Raw genomic sequence first — 18209 nt, 5'->3', positions numbered from 1 at the left:
CACATACGTTGACATAGAGCCACCATTCAAACTTTAAAACGAAGACAAGACATTCAACTATTCAACTTGTATTTATCTTTTCAATATCTGTTATACTTTTTCTTCAGTTCCAGTTTAAGTTTCATGATGTTTTTTCAGCCGTTTCAGAGTTTATAATGGGTGTGTATGGGACGGAATGTTGGGGCTAGAGTGAGACAGCTGAACTGCTAGAGTGAGAGGAGCAAAAAATAAATCTTAAAATATTTTTTAAAACTGCTGCTGTGTCCACGGTGTTTGGTCTACAGGTATGATTTTACCCTCAAAACGTAGCCATCGCTGTCCTCTTTCATCCAATGTGTTTACTATTGTACTAGGTGTTATGGTTCTTTCATAAATGTCACCAAAGCACAGCCTCCTTCCTCCAACTCCTCCATAGACTCTAATGTTAAAATGGCTCAGAAGGTTCGTTTGAAAACCAGAAGAGCATGGTGTTTTTACACTGTCACCACGTCCATATAATAAACTCCACAGGCATGAAAACTGAGAATTAGGTAGACTGGACATTGCTGCCGCTCACGGTGAAAGAATTTCGTCAATAGGACCTGTACTTTTCATTTGGGAAGGATTTGTTTGGGCCTGACTTTTCTGTTCATTTTAAGCAGCAAAAGTGAGGTGCATGTCTGTGCGTGTGTATGGAGCCATTGGGTGCAGTCACTATAGCAACCAGGCTCACACCTGCCTGCCTAACGAGCTCTCTCTCTCACTGTGCCAAGATTCATCTTAAACACTTCTCTTTCAACTGCTGCTGTGTCCACAGTGTTTGCTCTACAGCCATCATTTTACCCTCAAAACGTCGCCATCGTTCTTCTCTTTCCAACAGCGTGTCTTTCCAAGCTCAGAGATGTAAACCTTTAAAACTGTGTGGATCCAAGTGGAGGGATCACATTTTAGTCATTCAGTGATTCAAAGAATATGAACTTTTAATATTCATTCAGATGTTTTCTGACTCTAATTTTCTTTTCTCATTTCTTAGGTTTTCTAATATACATTTAAAACATTTTCAGCTATTTCCCAGCTTCTTCTGTGTGAACATAAGCTTTCAAAAGTTCTGCACTTTTGTTTTCAGGTTAAAAACTCTGTATTTTCCAGCTCATTCAATATTTTTGGCTTAATATTCAGCAATTAATTCATTTCAGTGCATACATTCAGATTCAAGCATTCACACTGCAGTTTCTTCAGAAAATGCACTTTCTAGTTTATTATTATTATCTAGTCCGTACGTTTTTTGTACTCCTACTCCTTCAAAACCGTTCAACTTAGAAAAACCATTCAAACACCGTTAGATTCCTCTTCTTTTGGACATGACTGCTTCTATTTTTCTCATTTTTAACATTTATATTTTTAATTTTATTCAACTTTTTTCAACAAAAATTTCCCATGTATTTCAATGGGGAGACCCTTCAAATCCTCATTCAACTTACTCATTTTTAAACTCCTACTACTTCCACATACGTTGACATAGAGCCACCATTCAAACTTTAAAACGAAGACAAGACATTCAACTATTCAACTTGTATTTATCTTTTCAATATCTTTTATACTTTTTCTTCAGTTCCAGTTTAAGTTTCATGATGTTTTTTCACCCGTTTCAGAGTTTATAATGGGTGTGTATGGGACGGAATGTTGGGGCCAGAGTGAGACAGCTCAACTGCTAGAGTGGAAGCAGGTCGAAAATTAATCTTAAAATCTTTTTTAAAACTGCTGCTGTGTCCGCAGCGTTCGCTCTACCGGTCTGATTTTACCCTCAAAACGTAGCCATCGCTGTCCTCTTTCATCCAATGTGTTTACTATTTTACTAGGTGTTATGGTTCTTTCATAAATGTCACCAAAGCACAGCCTACTCCCTCCAACTCTTCCATAGACTTTAATGTTAAAATGGCTCAGAAGGTTCGTCTGAAAATCAGAAGAGCATGGTGTCTTTCCACTGTCACCACGTCCATATAATAAACTCCACAGGCATGAAAACCGAGAATGCAGTAGACTAGACATTGCCGGTGCTCACGGTTAAAGAATTTTGTCAATACGACTTGTACTTTTCATTTGGGAGCGATTGGTTTTGGCCTGACTTTTCTGTTCATTTTAAGCAGCAAAAGTGAGGTGCATGTCTGTGTCCGTGTGTATGGAGCCGTTGGGTGCAGTCACTATAGCAACCAGGCTCACACCTGCCTGCCTAACGAGCTCTGTCTCTCACTCTGCCAAGATTCATCTTAAACACTTCTCTTTCAACTGCTGCTGTGTCCACAGTGTTTGCTCTACAGACATCATTTTACCCTCAAAACGTCGCCATCGTTGTTCTCTTTCCAGCACCGTGTCTTTCAAAGCTCAGACATTTAAACTTTTTAAACTCTGTGGATCCAAGTGGAGGGATCACATTTTAGTCATTCAGTTAATCAAAGAATATGAACTTTTTATATTTATTCAGATGTTTTCTGACGCTAAATTTTCTTTTCTCATTACTTAGGTTTTTCTAATTTACATTTAAAACATTTTCAGCTATTTTCCAACTTCTTCTTTGTGCACTTCAGCTTTTAGCAGTTTAGCACTTTTGTTTTCAGGTTAAAAATTCAGTTTCTTTTTCTCTCATTCAACATTTTTAACTTAAATTCAGCAATTAATTCATTTCAGTGCATACATTCAGATTCAAGCATTCACACTGCAGTTTCTTCAGAAAATGCACTTTCTAGTTTAATTAAAAACTTTTAGATACATTCATTTTCATAGTATAATCTTCCCATGCTTCATCCGAAGCACACTTTCTGTGTATTCACCACCTATTTTATAGTTTATAGTTTTAGTGTTCACTCATTGTGTTTCGCTAGCTCAGCTTAGCTCGTAGCCGACTCGCTAGCACCATGGCTACTTCACCTGTCGCTCCTGCACTTTCCTGCTCATTTCTTTTCCTTCCCACTGTCGCCAAAGTGCTTGCTCACAGGGTTCATATGGTTGTTTGGTTTTCCTCTGTATCTACTGTACAATATAAAGCACGTTAAGGCGACTTTTGATGTGTTTTGGCACTATATGATTAAAATTGAATTGAATTGAACAGTTTGATGAAGCAGCTGGCTGCAATAAAGACTGTGAGGACCCACTTTTTTGTAAATATGTCAGCGACCGAGCCACAGCTGAAGAATGATTCAAAATGCTGGACTGCTTCCTGGAATGGGCTAAAGTGGGAGAAGTGCATTGGTATTTGCAATGATGGTGCACAAACCATGGCAGGGATGAGAAAAGGACTTCAGGTAATCTCCAGATCTTCGCTAAAGTTATAAACTGCCTCCGGAACCCAGTTATGGTACAAAAACATCTATTCAACAATAATAATGATCCAGTTCAGTCTTGTATTGCTCAGCCTCTCTGTTGCTGTTTGCAGCAGCCTGTGTCACTCACACATCCCATCATGCACTGCGGTCTCATAAGGAAACTCAGCTTCTTGATATAAAGTTTTTCTTGTTCCTGAATACAAATATTTTTAAAGTATTTGTTCGAAGGAAGTATTCATAAAAAACACATTATTTGTGCCTTTCCGAACGCCGTATTCGGGTTCGGCTCTACTCCTAGTTGGGATTATTGTCCTTTGCTGATGCATGTATTGTACTTAATAATGCAGCTGCATTATTTATCCACCATAACAGAGGTTAGTGTTCAACTCTGTCACCACTCTGGCCACATGTTGCCACACTTGTACTTCCAGCTCTGAGCTGCTGCTGAACACGTTACTTTTGTAATCATGTCTCCAAGCAGCATCACAGCTTTCAAAGAAGAAAAAAAGCATTATTTCCTGATAATGTCTGATGTGCTTGTACAAGATGTAAAGACTGGTAGTTTGAGGAAATCCTTTCAAAAACATATTTGCTTGCACAGAGCAGTGAGCCTTCTTGGTTTCCTTGTAGATTACAAACAGGATTGTAGTGATGAGGTACGCGGTGCTGCACGGCTGTCTATGGGATGACCTGTACATCAGAACCACATCAGCCCAGACCCAGACATCTACCAGCACAAGTACAGAGCCTTTATCACAGGGGGCAACTGTGGCTCAGGGGGTTGGGAAGGGCACCTGTAACCGGAAGGTCGTCGGTTTGATCCCCGGCCTCTTTGTCCTGGTCGTTGTGTCCTTGGGCAAGACACTTTACCCTACCGCCTACTGGTGTGCCAGAGGGGCCGATGGCGCGATATGGCAGCCTCGCTTCTGTCAGTCTGCCCCATCACAAATAAGTCATATCATGACCACGGGTAGTCGACCTCAATTATACACTTAGATGCAAAATCCACACCACGTTTGCCTTACGACATCTCTCTCTTCGGACTTAGCTTCTGTGTCCGCTCCCACAGATTCACACAAAACCTTTACCACTCGTCCCGCCCCCATAACAGAGAAGAGTGAAATCATCAGCACATCAACCAATGACAATACAACATTAAGATAACTGACATTAGATGAGTAAACAAACTTAGGTTACACCCAAACATATTGCTTCTGCACAGTAAATGAACTCTAAATCATGAAAACCTTTTATTTATTGGACTCTAACTGTAAATGAAATACATTGGTACCCAAGCATATGATTCTTAAACCTTTTATCAACTATTTATATTTTAACCATTTTTTATAACCGTAAACTTTTCTTTTCTTTATACTGCAAGCCCGAATAATTGCAGCCAGGGCTACACTGGGAATGGGAGTTACCTTATGGAGCTGTTATTGCAGTAAAACTGTTTCTGTGTATTTCAGTCCATATGAATTCATGTAGCTCTGTGTGGAGATCCTTGTGTACATATTGAAACCTGTCTGTTCTCACTCAGCCAGGCTTTTCAATTGGCTGTTTTTGTTTTTTAACACGTGGCCTTTGCCCATGTTCATCCAAAGGTGCAAATGATGTGTGACAGGATGTAAAGATGTGTGTGCAGAGTTGTCTGTAGGACAACAGTTTAGTGATCCTGCTCTGTGGCTGACAGGCTCAGTTTGTCTCCAGCTCAGCACTAACAGGTGAATATTGCACAGGCTGAGGTGTGATGTTAGAGGGCTGCTCGTGGTGCTGATCACAGACGGGCTCAGCTGGATCTGAATGCACATCTGTGTCAAAATCCTGCAGTAAGTTCACATGTGGTAAAGCCACTGCATCGGCACAACCGTCACTACCAGGCGACTAATGTGACACTTGCAGACTGAGTGATGCTGGTGGTTTGTGCTGAGTGTGAGACAGAGCTGACCTCTGACCTCAGGGTGGATCAATCTGATAGAAAACTCTGACTCAGCAAAAATGTAGCCAAGGTCACATGTAAGAGGACAGCCAATGAAAAAGCTGGGTGAGTTGTAACTAATAACTCAGCTGACACAGTCAGATACATGCCTGTTTTTATGGCAGGTTTATTTGGCTGTTTTGAAAATAATTTTATCCTAATAACTCAGTTTAACTATCACAAGAATGAAATGGTGCAAATGTAAAATCCTTGAGGCTCTATTTTGAGTAACTTTATGATTGGCTGCATGTGATGTGGGGACATGTGGCAATGATAACAAAACAAACATAACTGAGGCTGCATGTAAATGGGCTCTGTGCAGCTTTGAATCAGCTCCTGTTGGCCTCCAGCTTCTGGAAACACTTCCAAGCAGAGCTGCCGCTTTGCAAGCCCGACTGGGAACAGTTCCCAAAGCAGGTGGTCCCCATCATGTCAGTGGTTGCTGTGTGGGTGAGGAAAGGACTCACAGGTAGGTGAAGCCTGGTGTTTATTATCAGGAACACAGGATGACTGGCTGAGCTGAAACGACTGAAGCGAACACACGTACAGAGTCGAGCACATTAACATCAACAATGACGCTGAGCAGAGAGACACTGAGGGTTTAAATACACTGATGATGATGATGATGATTAGGGACACACAGCTGAACAGAACTAATAACACACAGGAAGCAAACATGACAACAGGAAATGTGAACAGGTGAATAAACATGAAACAAGTGCAAACACTGGGCGAACACCAGGAACCCGACACACCAGTGACACCAGGATGTAACTGTGCATGTCATCAGTGTGGATCCATGAAGACTGAATGATTTGCTGATATATATTGTGATCAAATCACTTCTGTATGAACTGTGTGTTTCCAGCTTTATATTCATTAGATATGAAACCTTGATGCTTGTTTGAAAGGACACAGATGGACATTGTTTCCTTCTTTCCTTCCTTTTTGTGTCCTCTGTGCTTCATCTGCTGGTCTTCATTATGTTACTTTGTGACTCTGGTTCTCCTACAGACACATGGGTGGTGCTCTCCACCTGTAGATGGAGCAGCAGCTGGTCTGGCTGAGTTCCTCTGACCAGCAGGGAGAAAGAAAAGTGTCTGTATCATGATTGGTTTTCTCTGAGAGTGATCACAGATCCCTGCAGGGTGACTGAACACTCGCACACACTTCCAGCTGTGGAGGTGCAGTGATGGCGCCCTGCAAGCATGAATGAACCCTGTGCACTTTGTTTACATGCTGCTTTATGCTCTTTGCTGTGACTGAGCTTCATGTCTCCTGAGCACGACCCCGGCGCTCTCCTCCTGTTACAGGATGTGTCAGATGGGAGTGTCCTCGTGGGGATCTGTGATTTTCAAAGCCAGGACGTGTTTCAGCCTCTGCTGGCGTTGATGTCACAGAAGAGTTCAATCCTTCCTGTTTCTCCGTCCTCGTCTTCTGACAGCGAGCAGAGACGTGTCTGTGACAGCGTTTGGTCGTGTCGACGTCTCGTTACGACGCGAGCGTTCATTTGATGAACAGTCCTGATGGATTGTGATTGGTGAAACTGGAGACTTGCTCCGCCTCCCACCTCGTCCATCATCTTCCTGTGTGTTGTCCCAGTGTGTGTTTGCTTTGATGTGGATGTCACAGAGTCCTTCACTGATGCAGACGCCTCCTGTCTGTGTGGCTGCTGCTGCTCTGTCTCTAGTTTCTCTGCTTCAGCTTTGTTTTCTCAGTCTGGAGGAAATGGCTGTAATGCCCCCCTCATGCCTACTTTAGGCCCCTCCCACAGGGTAGACAGCAAGTCTGTGACATCATCATATGACACACCCTATTGAGTTAAATCTTTCTGTACTTCCTGTTTAGTGACCTCATCATTTAGCACAGCCTCATTAATATTAATATTACACTGTGTACACAGTATAATATTATGAAGCACCGCTCATATTAATGAGCGTGCAGCCTCTACATGTACAAATATGTGATCCAGTCTTATTTGTTCAGTGTGAACGAGCACAGATACTGGATGCTTTCTTTCCTCCATCCTGCTCACTGAGCAGTGATGATGCATATTTGGAATAAGTGCACATCTAAAGGGCACAAACAGTGAAGCTGTGAACTCTCTGCAGTCACTCCATCATCTAAAGACACTGTGGATGTGACACAGGAAACTCAGCTTTTCTTCCTGCTCTTTCTCTCGCTTCACTTTCCTGTTAAACTCTGGAAGCACAAATCAAAAACCAGAGTGTGTCCATGTTTATGAGTGGGACCAGTGACAGACTGGAACACATTAAAAGCATCAAGTAGGTTTAAAAAGTCCTTTGCCAGTGGTTTAGTAGGACAACACACATGAATACTCATATCACCAGGATTAAACTTTGTCCTACTTTGTCATTATTTCAGCCAAGAACTCAGAGAAGTCATGAACAACGTTGCTGTTATATTTAGGTGGACGGTAGATCAGCGCACAGAGAACAGGATGACCCAGCTCAAACATACTCAGGTCCAAACTGGAGACAGTGACAGGTGACAGTTGGCGACAGTGAAAAGTATTTGTGTAAACTGTGGCCACTCCTCCACCTCGGCCCGTAGTCCTCGGTGAGTTAAAATACCAACATTGAAAGTTCTGAGAAAGCGCTTAACTCACTGTCACTTAGCCAGGTTTCTGTTACACAGAGGAAATCCTTCAATATGAACGCTTAATCTGCTAACGAGCGAGCATTAACAAGGGCAATCCTGGTCCATCAGACCGGTGACAGCCATCCAGGGAACCGGTTTCAGTGGCCGCAGATTCCGGATTCACCGCAGCGAAGACGAGGTGAGAGAAGGTGGGGACGCTGGATCAGCCGAGCCGACCACAGGTACCAGCCAGGTGCTGATAGGTTCCAGGAAGCGACGTTTGTGGAACACATACCAAAGATTCTTGTAGTCCTGTACAGGTTTTCATTTAGCTCTGCACGTGTTTGAATTATTACATCATTTGTATAACACCGTACAGGGACGTTTGTCACTTTTGAGGTATTTACCTGCAGTACAATATCTCCCCTGAAATGGCAAAAATAAATAGTGATTACCAGAGATGGGCAGTAACATGTAATCTGATTGCTTTTTTCAAGTAACGAGTATTGGGATGATGCTGGACTCTACATTGTGTCTGACAGTGGAGCTGTTCTCAGAGCAGTTCACTCTGCAGCACTGACAGTTATCTGCACTTCATTCCTCTGTCAGTCACTGCTGGATGAAGCTCTCCACCTCCCAGTAACATGGCCCAGTCAGAGCGTCTCTACTAGAGATGTGCAAAGCAGCTGGTATTTGTACCAGTATTTTTAATTGTTAAGGATGGGAAAGTATTTGTTTTTGTATGAGAGTAATATTCAAAATAGGCGTAAAAATCCATTTTTTTGCGTTACACTTCTAATTAACATTATTGTGTAAGTACTCTTTAATTATTTCCATTGTAACAATTATGGATATGCAGTATTTGTTGATGGTTTTCTATAAATCAAGCAATGAACATGTAACAAGGAACGTCATTGAAAAGAAAATAACATAACAGCCTCATCCATGGTTAAAGCAACAGCTAATAAAATACCATCGTGAACATTATGAACACACCACCACCCGTCCTTGTTGGAGGACACTGAACAGACAGTGAAACTGACTTGCAGGGCAGAACATGGCTGTGATGATGAATTGGTTCTGGTGGGGGTTGGCAGACAGTACCAGGAGAGGATGCTTTAAGTGCATGTGATTATGCATAACAGATGTTGACAGATGTTTGATATATCTGCTGATTTGACTTTTGCACACATTACATATCACTTTGGTTTCATCTGCAGCACTGACTGTAAAATGCTTCCACACAGCAACACTCTTTTCTATTTGGTTGCTCAAATCCATGTGGGGAGTTTCAGCTAAGTCAGAGGCTCCCAAAGTGTAGGGCAATTGCAGGGGGGGGCGGTATGAAAAAAAAAATGAAAAAAACAACGCTTGGACACTGCTAGCACAGGTGCCCACACAAACGCAAAGCAGGAGATGAAGCATCGCTGAATATGTTTCCAAACCAACTTCATTCCAAGCCAAAGACTAGAAAATATGGTGAAGCATATCTTCCCTTTGGTTTCACCTGCACAAGTGCCAATGTAGGTCTCCCTGCAGAATTGGTTTTCCTTCCGTCGGGAGCAGCGCTGGGCTCTCCAAATCACGGACAAACAGTATCCCACATTCTTGATTTTTATTTCACAAACACTTGTAATGACTAACTACTCCTGACATTTTGGACATGTTAGCTCTTTATACAGTAAAGTTACAGCTGGATACAAATAATATCAGGCTGATCCTGCCACGATTTGTCCCCCGGTTCAAATCACGGACAAACAGTATCCCACAGCTGTTTTTGTTTTTGAACCCATTTTGCAGAGGGATTGAAAAATGTATTGATAGCAATGTTGAACATTATTACATTAAAAAACAACTACATGTAAAATAATCACAGCGTGACGCCTCTGCCTTTCTAAATGCAGGGACAGTAACTGTGTGTGTATATGTAAGCGTGTAAAACCTGCAGACAGTCAGATTAACAGTATTTTGTCTCTATCTGCCATTCTGCAAATAATCTCATGTAAACAATGACGTGGTGCACAGCGTGACGTGAAAAGAGGCACATACCTTTGATGTTGCAACGAACTCTGTATTCCTCGTCCACACGTAAACGCAAAAAAGGAGTTTTAAAAAAATGTCAGTTTTCGGTGATTCGAAACGCCGTTTACGTGTGGACGAAACAGCTGCGTTTTCAAAAACACCCGTGTAGGTGTGGACGTAGCATAACAGAGTTAGTAGTTTATTTCCTTACTACCTGTAATTTATTTCAGTTTACTTGTATTTGCTTAATTGTTTACTAAATGTTTGAGGTGTGAAATAAACCGCAATGTAGCAACATATGGGTGTGTGTGGTTGGAGGATGTGTTTGTGCGCTGTTTGTTTGTTTGTTTGTGTTAGGTGGTGGAGGGGCGCGAAGATTTTTTTTTGTAAGCCTAACAAAAAAGGTTTGGGAACCGAGGACTGAGCTAAGTTAAAGAGGTTAGCTAAGGTTAACTGGCCTATAGTTTACATCTTACTGTCCACAAAAGACCGAGTAACTTAAACGTACCAGTTAACTCCCACAAGTGCATACAATTCAACACAAAAACACAAGCATTGTTTTAACCTTTTAAACCGAAAGGTAAAGTTACTCTGTCAACAGCCTATTTCTAAATTACCAAGCTAACAGAATGAACATGAGCGCACCGGACAGTGATGCAGCGTAATGGAATAATCTCCCGATCTTTGCGAAAGTTACAAACTGCCTCCGAAACCCAGTTAAGGTACAAAAGAAAATCTATTCAACAAAAATAGTGATGCAGTTCAGTCTTTTATCGCTCAGCCTCTCTGTTGCTGTGTGCAGCAGCCTGTGTCACTCACTCATCCGGTCATGCACTGCGGTCTCATAAGGAAACTCAGCTTTTTGACATAAAGTTTTTCTTGTTCCCGAATACAAATATTTTTAAAAGTATTTTTTCAAAATATATATTGAAAAAAAAACGTTATTTGTGCATTTCTGAATACCGTATTCGGGTTCGGCTGCACCCGTAGTCTTTAAACACACAAGCTGCTGCTGCTTCAACCTCTCTGGATCATCAGGACACAGCTGCTCCTCTCTCAGCACACACACCGTTCTGTTACCATCATCAGCTCCACCTGCAGAGAGAAGGAGGAAGAGCAGAGGAGATAAACGAGTGTTTCCAGAGACTCTTCATCAGCTGTCAGTCAGTGATGCAGCACATCCAGTATAAAGAGCAGCAGGGACTTCAGTGCTGGGACTGTACTAGGACTCATTGTTGCTTCACTTTTTCTAATCTTTGGACTTTTATTGAAGTTTATGAAAATGTTTTTCACTCCTAGTTTGAGTTTGGACTTTCATTCATTAGAAGAAGCTTGGTGTGTCCACTCTGAGCTCTGTAGGAACCCCAACAACAAGCCCAACAATCCAGATGGACGGTTCCAGCTGTTAACTGGAGGAATTCCATCCAAACATCTGCTCTCACTAAAGTCTTCCTCACCTACAGACTGTGTTCTTCACTGCTTTAAACTTGGAAATGAATGCAGTCATTGGTCTGCGTGCTGCTGTGTTCAGAGAGCTGATTGGCTGTTGACAGCGTTTGATCAGAGCGTGTCAGCCGTTACTATGGTGACCATAAAGGTCAGAAACAGGAAGTGTTTGTGTCCAATCCTGAAGCCTGTCACCATTCTCCTCTCACAGCTTCACTGAGAAGCTGCAGCTTTACAGGAAACACTGGATCTTTGTTTCATACTGACTGTGTTTAGTACAATACTGCTGACAGCACCACCCACTCACTCCATCACTCTACTTACAGCAGATACTCCAGTCTGCAGTCTGGACTCTCCTTAAGATCAAACAGCTGCTCCACATCTGGATCCTTCAGGTTGTTTCCTCTCAGATTCAGCTCTCTCAGATGGGAGGGGTTGGACTTCAGCGCTGCTGCCAGATAATCACAGCTGATCTTTGACAAACCACAGCTCCTCAATCTGTATAAAGAATGAAAGATGTGAGTTTATTAGACAAAGTGTGAGCTTGAAATCATTCAGTGTTTCATCATCTGTTCAGAGCTGAAGAAGGTTCAGAATGTAGAAGTTTAGAAAATGGAAACTCCAGACAGCTGAAGCCAACAGGAAGCAGCTTCAAACAGGAAACTGTGCAGAGTTTCAGGCTTTATGCCCGATGCAGCCAGTTGGATTTTGGAGATTTGAATCTCTGTTCTGTGACTAAGTCCTTGAATCATTTCTTCCAGTTGGTCCAACTGTCAGGTCACAGCACTGAAGAGAGCTCAAACTGGGCACACAGTGGTTCCAGTCTGGACCAAAGACTCTATACTGGGACTGAGGGACTGCTTTGACTGCACCCACTGGGACTTTTTAAAGGCTCATGTTCTCACTTCCCATATGAAAAAGAAATAGAAAAAACTTATAAAAGACTTGCATCAGATTTGGCTTGCTTCATATAGTGAATCATATAAGGCTTATATGATTTACTCATGAAAGTGGCCACTTTCTCATTACTTTCATATATTGATTTAGGAAGTATCCAAAAACACACAAGTTCCATTTATATACATTTTCAGGGGATCTTATATCTGTTTTCACTCTTGTATGCTTTTCATAAAGGTTTCACACACAACAGATACAAACTTCATGATATTTATATATATCTTTTCCATATGGGTTAGATCATCTATTTCTACTGACATTTCTTTCTGGGAAAAATGGGGATTACTTTGGAAACAGGAAGTATTTTCCCCAATAAGCAGCCCTGGATTAGTAAATCACTCCAACATGTTCTTAGGCAGAAGAAGCTGTCTTGTTATGAGGGAGAGAAGAACAAGATTGAGGCACAGAAACTTGTTGAAAGAGAGATAAAGCAGCTAAAATCAGGTGTAAAAGTAAAGCAGAGGATGAGCTGAATAAAGGACACTCAAGGCTGGCTTGGAAAGGAATGAAGTCCATGGTGGGGATGCAGAACAAGGAGCAAAGATGAATGTGATGCTGAATCAGCAGAAGACTTGGATTCCACTTGATTCCAGCTTTGATATCATTGATTTCAATGAAGAGCTTTGTGATTGTAGCAAAGGGCTGGTAGCTCTGAGAGTCCCACTGATGAGGTGTTTGTGTGGAAATCTCTTAGTGGGACCAAAGAGAGAAAAAGCCCTGGTCCTGATGCTGTGGGAGGGAAATGATTGAAGTGTGCTGTGAGGAACTGACTGGGAGATTTTCACACATTTTCCAGTCCTCCTTGGAACAACAGGAAGTTCCCAGCACATGGAAACAAAGGTTAAGTGGCCTATGGCACTCAGTGATGATGGTGCTGTGGCCCCACCACCTCCACCTCTTTGTAAAGGAACTAACTATAATCTGCAGCTTCAAATGGAACTAAGACTTCCTCCACTAGGTGGCAGTGTCTGAGGAGAAAGTGTTAGTGTAGCTGGCCTGTAGTCAGAAACAGGAAGATGCAGGATTTGGGCTGAAATGGGGAAAAGTGGTTGGCACTAGTGCCTTAAAGCAAGAAGGTTGTAGGTTGAAGTGTGAAGCTTGTTGGCCTTTCTGTGGAAGTTGGATGTTCTCCCACAGTCCAATGAAATGCTGCTTAGGTTCATTGGTGCTTCTAAATTGGCTGTAGGTGTGGATGTGAGAGAGTGCTTCTCTGTCTCTCTCTGTTGGCCCTGTGGTGGACTGCTCACCTGAGCAGGTGGACCACACCTCTTGCCCTATGACAAAGCAAACTGACATTTTGATTCGGATTTCAGAGTCAGACAGACTTTAAGGTGGAATGAAGAGTTTTAGAGTTTCACAGTGAATTATCCAGTGAAGGATTTTTCTTCTTCTTTGAAGGTTTGAAATGTGAACATTGTTCTACTACAGTCAATGGACTAAACCAGAGAAAAAGAAAACAGACTTTACCATAAAGATGCTCAGTGTGGATCAGTATAATATCAGCCTTATGTCTGCAGTTTAGTGTCAGCACAACTTTAACATCATATTCATTTCAGCACAACTAATGTTGACTGACCTCAGAGTTTCAAGTCCACATCCTGGACTCTCCAGAAAACCACACAGCTGCTTCACTCCTGAATCCTGCAAATAGTTTTTATCACTCAGGTCCAGCTCTCTCAGATGGGAGGGGTTGGACTTCAGCGCTGCTGCCAGATAATCACAGCTGATCGTTGTCAAACCACAGCTCATCAATCTGTATAAAGAATGAAAGACTTAAGTTAATTAGACAAAGTGTGAGCTTGAAATCATTCAGTGTTTCATCATCTGTTCAGTACGGTGGCCCCTAGAGACAAAGCATGTACAAACTCCAAAACACTTACAAATTCCAAATAGCACGCACAAACTCCAAAACACATGCAAACTCCAAAACACGTACAAAATACAAAACACATGCAAAATACAAAACACGTACAAAATCCAAAACACATGCAAAATCCAAAACACATGCAAGCTCCAAAACACATGCAAAATACAAAACACATGCAAAATACAAAACACGTACAAACTCCAAAACACATGCAAACTCCAAAACACATGCAAAATACAAAACACGTACAAAATCCAAAACACATGCAAAATCCAAAACACAACGGAAGTGCTCCAGGACGCTAGGGGCAGTGTTGAGCTCGATTTGCAAAATAAACGGCAAGTTTGGGCTGTATGGGACGGTCTAGTCTCCGTCGGGCTGCCCAGGTTGCCTAGCAACCATTATACTAACCGCTGGAAACGTGTCATACAACTTAGTTTGACAGAAATGAAGGAGAACATATTTTGTTCATTTTTTTGTTTGTTTCTACAAGAGCTTTGTGTGATTTAATAAGTATCTGAGGCTGAGACCACAGGACTGTAAAACATGACTTTTGGGCTTCATTTCTGCACTGAACAGTCATTTTAAGATTAGCTAGTAAATAACAATTAATGTTTTTCATGAGACTAAAGTCATATCACTTTGGTAATGAAAATATAATATGGCCAATATTATAGTTATTATATTAATCATTATTAGCTATTACAGCAGTGAACATGAACTCTGTGTCAAATACTGAGCTTCAGTACAGATTCTAGTTGCAGTTATTTATGTCTTTTCACCTTTTCTTTCCAAGCTCCTTAGTCTATCACCTTAAATCTTCACTCAAAGACAAATATCTTTGACAGTGCATATATAGGTGTATCATACATAAGAGACAAATGTTGTTCCTTCAGTATGTTGCCATTACTAAATTTGGCTCATTGCTTACATATATTTATAAAAAGAAAATGTACAAGCTGTGATAACTGTTTCTGAGAAAATGAAGAGTAGACTGATATATTAAATATTCCTTTATTGGGTGAGAAAATCATACCATGTCATAACTGCTTTAAGTCATACAGAATAGATATCAGAGCCTTAAACAGGCTGACTTCTGCTAAATGGGTCAAACTGGGCAGAAAGTATACAAACACATAACATCCTTATAGAATATGATGTAACACTATAGATCAACTTAGCTCAGAATATGTAAAGCATATAAACAATTACAGCAATATGATGCAACAAACACAGCAGTGCTACTAATCCAAAATACTCAAAGCTTCATAGAACTGAAACAAACATTTATTTTTAGCTCCATTCTGCTGCTGATACATACTTTAGGTTTCTGAATATTAAACTTGTTGCTGCCTTTCATAGTGTGTAACTTGAAGGCCCTGAGTACTTTCTCCCACACTGAAAACACTGGAATGATAACATTATTTGAACATTACCTAATAAGACTGATTCAGGACAGACAATTAGTTATGTTAAACTTTCCTAGCAGTCCTTCACAAACAGGGAACAGTCTGTCTATTCTCTCCATCTGTCAGCTGCTGCTGGCTCTTCCTCCTCCTCTTCCTCACACACTGCTGAGTTTGTCCTGGTGGATCATCAGGGGTGCAAAGCCTCACAGATGATGTGCAGCAGTGGGTCCCTCAGTCTGTCCTCACTCTGGACACTTGCAGTTGTCACACATGGAAATCAAATGTGTGATAAGCTGCAGGATTCAAACACAAGTGTAACTTATAAATACATGTTCATACTTTTATTCCACAATCAAAGAGAAAGAAACAGAGAGAGAGCAGGACAGACAGACAGGTGACAGTCTCAGGTGTATACACTGCTACAAAACAGCACAAGAGAAGGAGGATTTAGTGTTTGTGTTATTACGAGTGCTAAACAAGAAGAGTTCCAGATGGTCCAGTGGACACATGTGTGACTCCTGTGATTAAAGCATCTTTCTTTCAGCTTAACGAGTGAACCGTCAGCTCGTTCAAACACACGTTAAAGTCCGTTTGGCTCGACACCACCGAACAGAGGCAGCAATATAACATAGCTAACATTAACAGTGCAGTGAATCCTGCTTGTGCCGTGATATTCAGGACTGCAAACCGAGCAGCATCACTGACTTTCAGCTTGTTGTGTTTGTGGATATATGACTGACTTCAATTATCCATAAAATCATCACATTCTCTTTAAGATTAAAGTCAACTATTGAACGGCGTATATTTTGAAGTAAATGCTTTAAAACCAAGTTAGTGCAAACATCGCTAATGGCACATAACTTTCCCGACATGTGGCCAACAGTAATGTTTTAATGTTGTTCATTATTAAACATTTGCACATAAATAAGTGACATAATACTCAGTACTTACTTTTGAAAGTACTCTTCGGCCGCTTCGCTTCCATGGTTTTTTCCGGCAAAATTATCCACACGACCGCCGCGCTATGACGCCACACTGACCCATCCTTAAAATTCAGGGAAATGAAGGACGCATTTGAGGGCTGCATTTCGAGCAGCCTTTGAATTGGGACAGCCTTTGGCATTAAAATGCGGCCTTTAAGGCTGCAGACCCCTTGACTGTATGTCTAAAATGAGATAAATAAAGTGAGGGAAAAAAAGGCTGCAGACCCTGAATTGGGATACAGCCCAAATCCGGTCATTGGTACGTCGTGGCTTGTGTAGTTACTAGGTAACAAAAGCTCAACACTGCCCCTAGCGTCCTGGAGCACTTCCGTTGTGCTTTGGAGTTTGCATGTGTTTTGGATTTTGCATGTGTTTTGGAGTTTGCATGTGTTTTGGAGTTTGTACGTGTTTTGTATTTTGCATGTGTTTTGGAATTTATATGTGTTTTGTATTTTGTACGTGTTTTGTATTTTGCAGGTGTTTTGTATTTTGTATGTGTTTTGTATTTTGTACGTGTTTTGTATTTTGCAGGTGTTTTGTATTTTGTATGTGTTTTGTATTTTGTACGTGTTTTGTATTTTGCAGGTGTTTTGTATTTTGTACGTGTTTTGGATTTTGTATGTGTTTTGTATTTTGTACGTGTTTTATATTTTGCACGTGTTTTGTATTTTGTACGTGTTTTGGAGTTAGCATGTGTTTTGGAGTTTGTGCGTGCTATTTGGAATTTGTAAGTGTTTTAGAGTTTGTACATGCTTTGTCTCTAGGGGCCACCGTAGTTCAGAGCTGAAGAAAGTTCACAATGTAGATGTTTAGAAAATGGAAACTCCAAACAGCTTAAGCCAACAGCAGGGCTTGCAAAATTTCAAAATCCCTGGTAGCCCTTCGGGCAGGCACTCTTCAGTTTTTGGTAGCCCAAAAGACCGAATAAAAAAAAAAAAGAAGAGGACAATTTTTTGATTGATGTTTTGTTTCCTTTACAATATTATACTTTAATGTATAATATTGTAAAGGAAACAAAACATCAATCTAAAAATATTTAAAACACAAATTACAACAACAAATTACAATCATCAACTCAAATATTTGGTTCTAATTGAACTGAAATTTCTATGAACTTGCAAGAACTGTGGAGACCCTGAATCAGTCTGTGTCGGATCCTGAATTTGAAATTTCCTCTGAAATCACGGGTATGAGGCAAGTGGAACCAAGATCTAGGACATCTGCTTTTTGAAGTTTGCAAAGACTGCTACATTTGCGAAAGAATGCAAAAGCATTGATATATCTTTCCTTAATATGATAGCCTGATGGGCAGGGCTGAGATGGATTTTGGTAGCCCGACTGGAAAAATCGCTAGCCCCGGGACTGTTTGAGGCTGTGGAAAGGTGTCTTTTATACAGATGATGAGTTCGAACAGGTGCCATTCATACAGGTAACGAGTGGGGGACAGAAAAGCGTCTTACAGACGACGTTACAGGTCTGTGGGAGCCAGGGATTTTCCATGTTTGAGGTGACCAAATACTTATTTGCCACCCTGATTTACGAATAAATTCTTTACAAATCCTACCATGTGTATTCATGGATTTTTTTTTCCACATTCTGTCTCTCACAGTTCACGTGTACCTCTGGTGCAAATTACTGGCCTCTGTC

General features: G+C 41.2%; 1 protein-coding gene across 1 annotated transcript in view; it reads right to left on the bottom strand.

The window, feature by feature from the left end:
* The window catches only part of LOC116312827 (NACHT, LRR and PYD domains-containing protein 14-like), a gene marked incomplete at both ends in the record, with an annotated part of 197428 nt that overhangs the window by 162320 nt on the left and 16899 nt on the right, over window positions 1–18209 (bottom strand). Inside the window, 2 exons of the mRNA XM_039608451.1 lie at window positions 11671–11844; window positions 13880–14056. Coding sequence (XP_039464385.1) covers window positions 11671–11844; window positions 13880–14056 — 351 coding nt within the window. The remainder of the gene's footprint in view (window positions 1–11670; window positions 11845–13879; window positions 14057–18209) is intronic.

The sequence above is a fragment of the Oreochromis aureus genome, linkage group 3 (genome assembly GCF_013358895.1).
Source record: "Oreochromis aureus strain Israel breed Guangdong linkage group 3, ZZ_aureus, whole genome shotgun sequence".
In the NCBI taxonomy this organism is placed as follows: Eukaryota; Metazoa; Chordata; class Actinopteri; order Cichliformes; family Cichlidae; genus Oreochromis; species Oreochromis aureus.
This window is presented reverse-complemented; position numbering and strand designations above follow the sequence as displayed.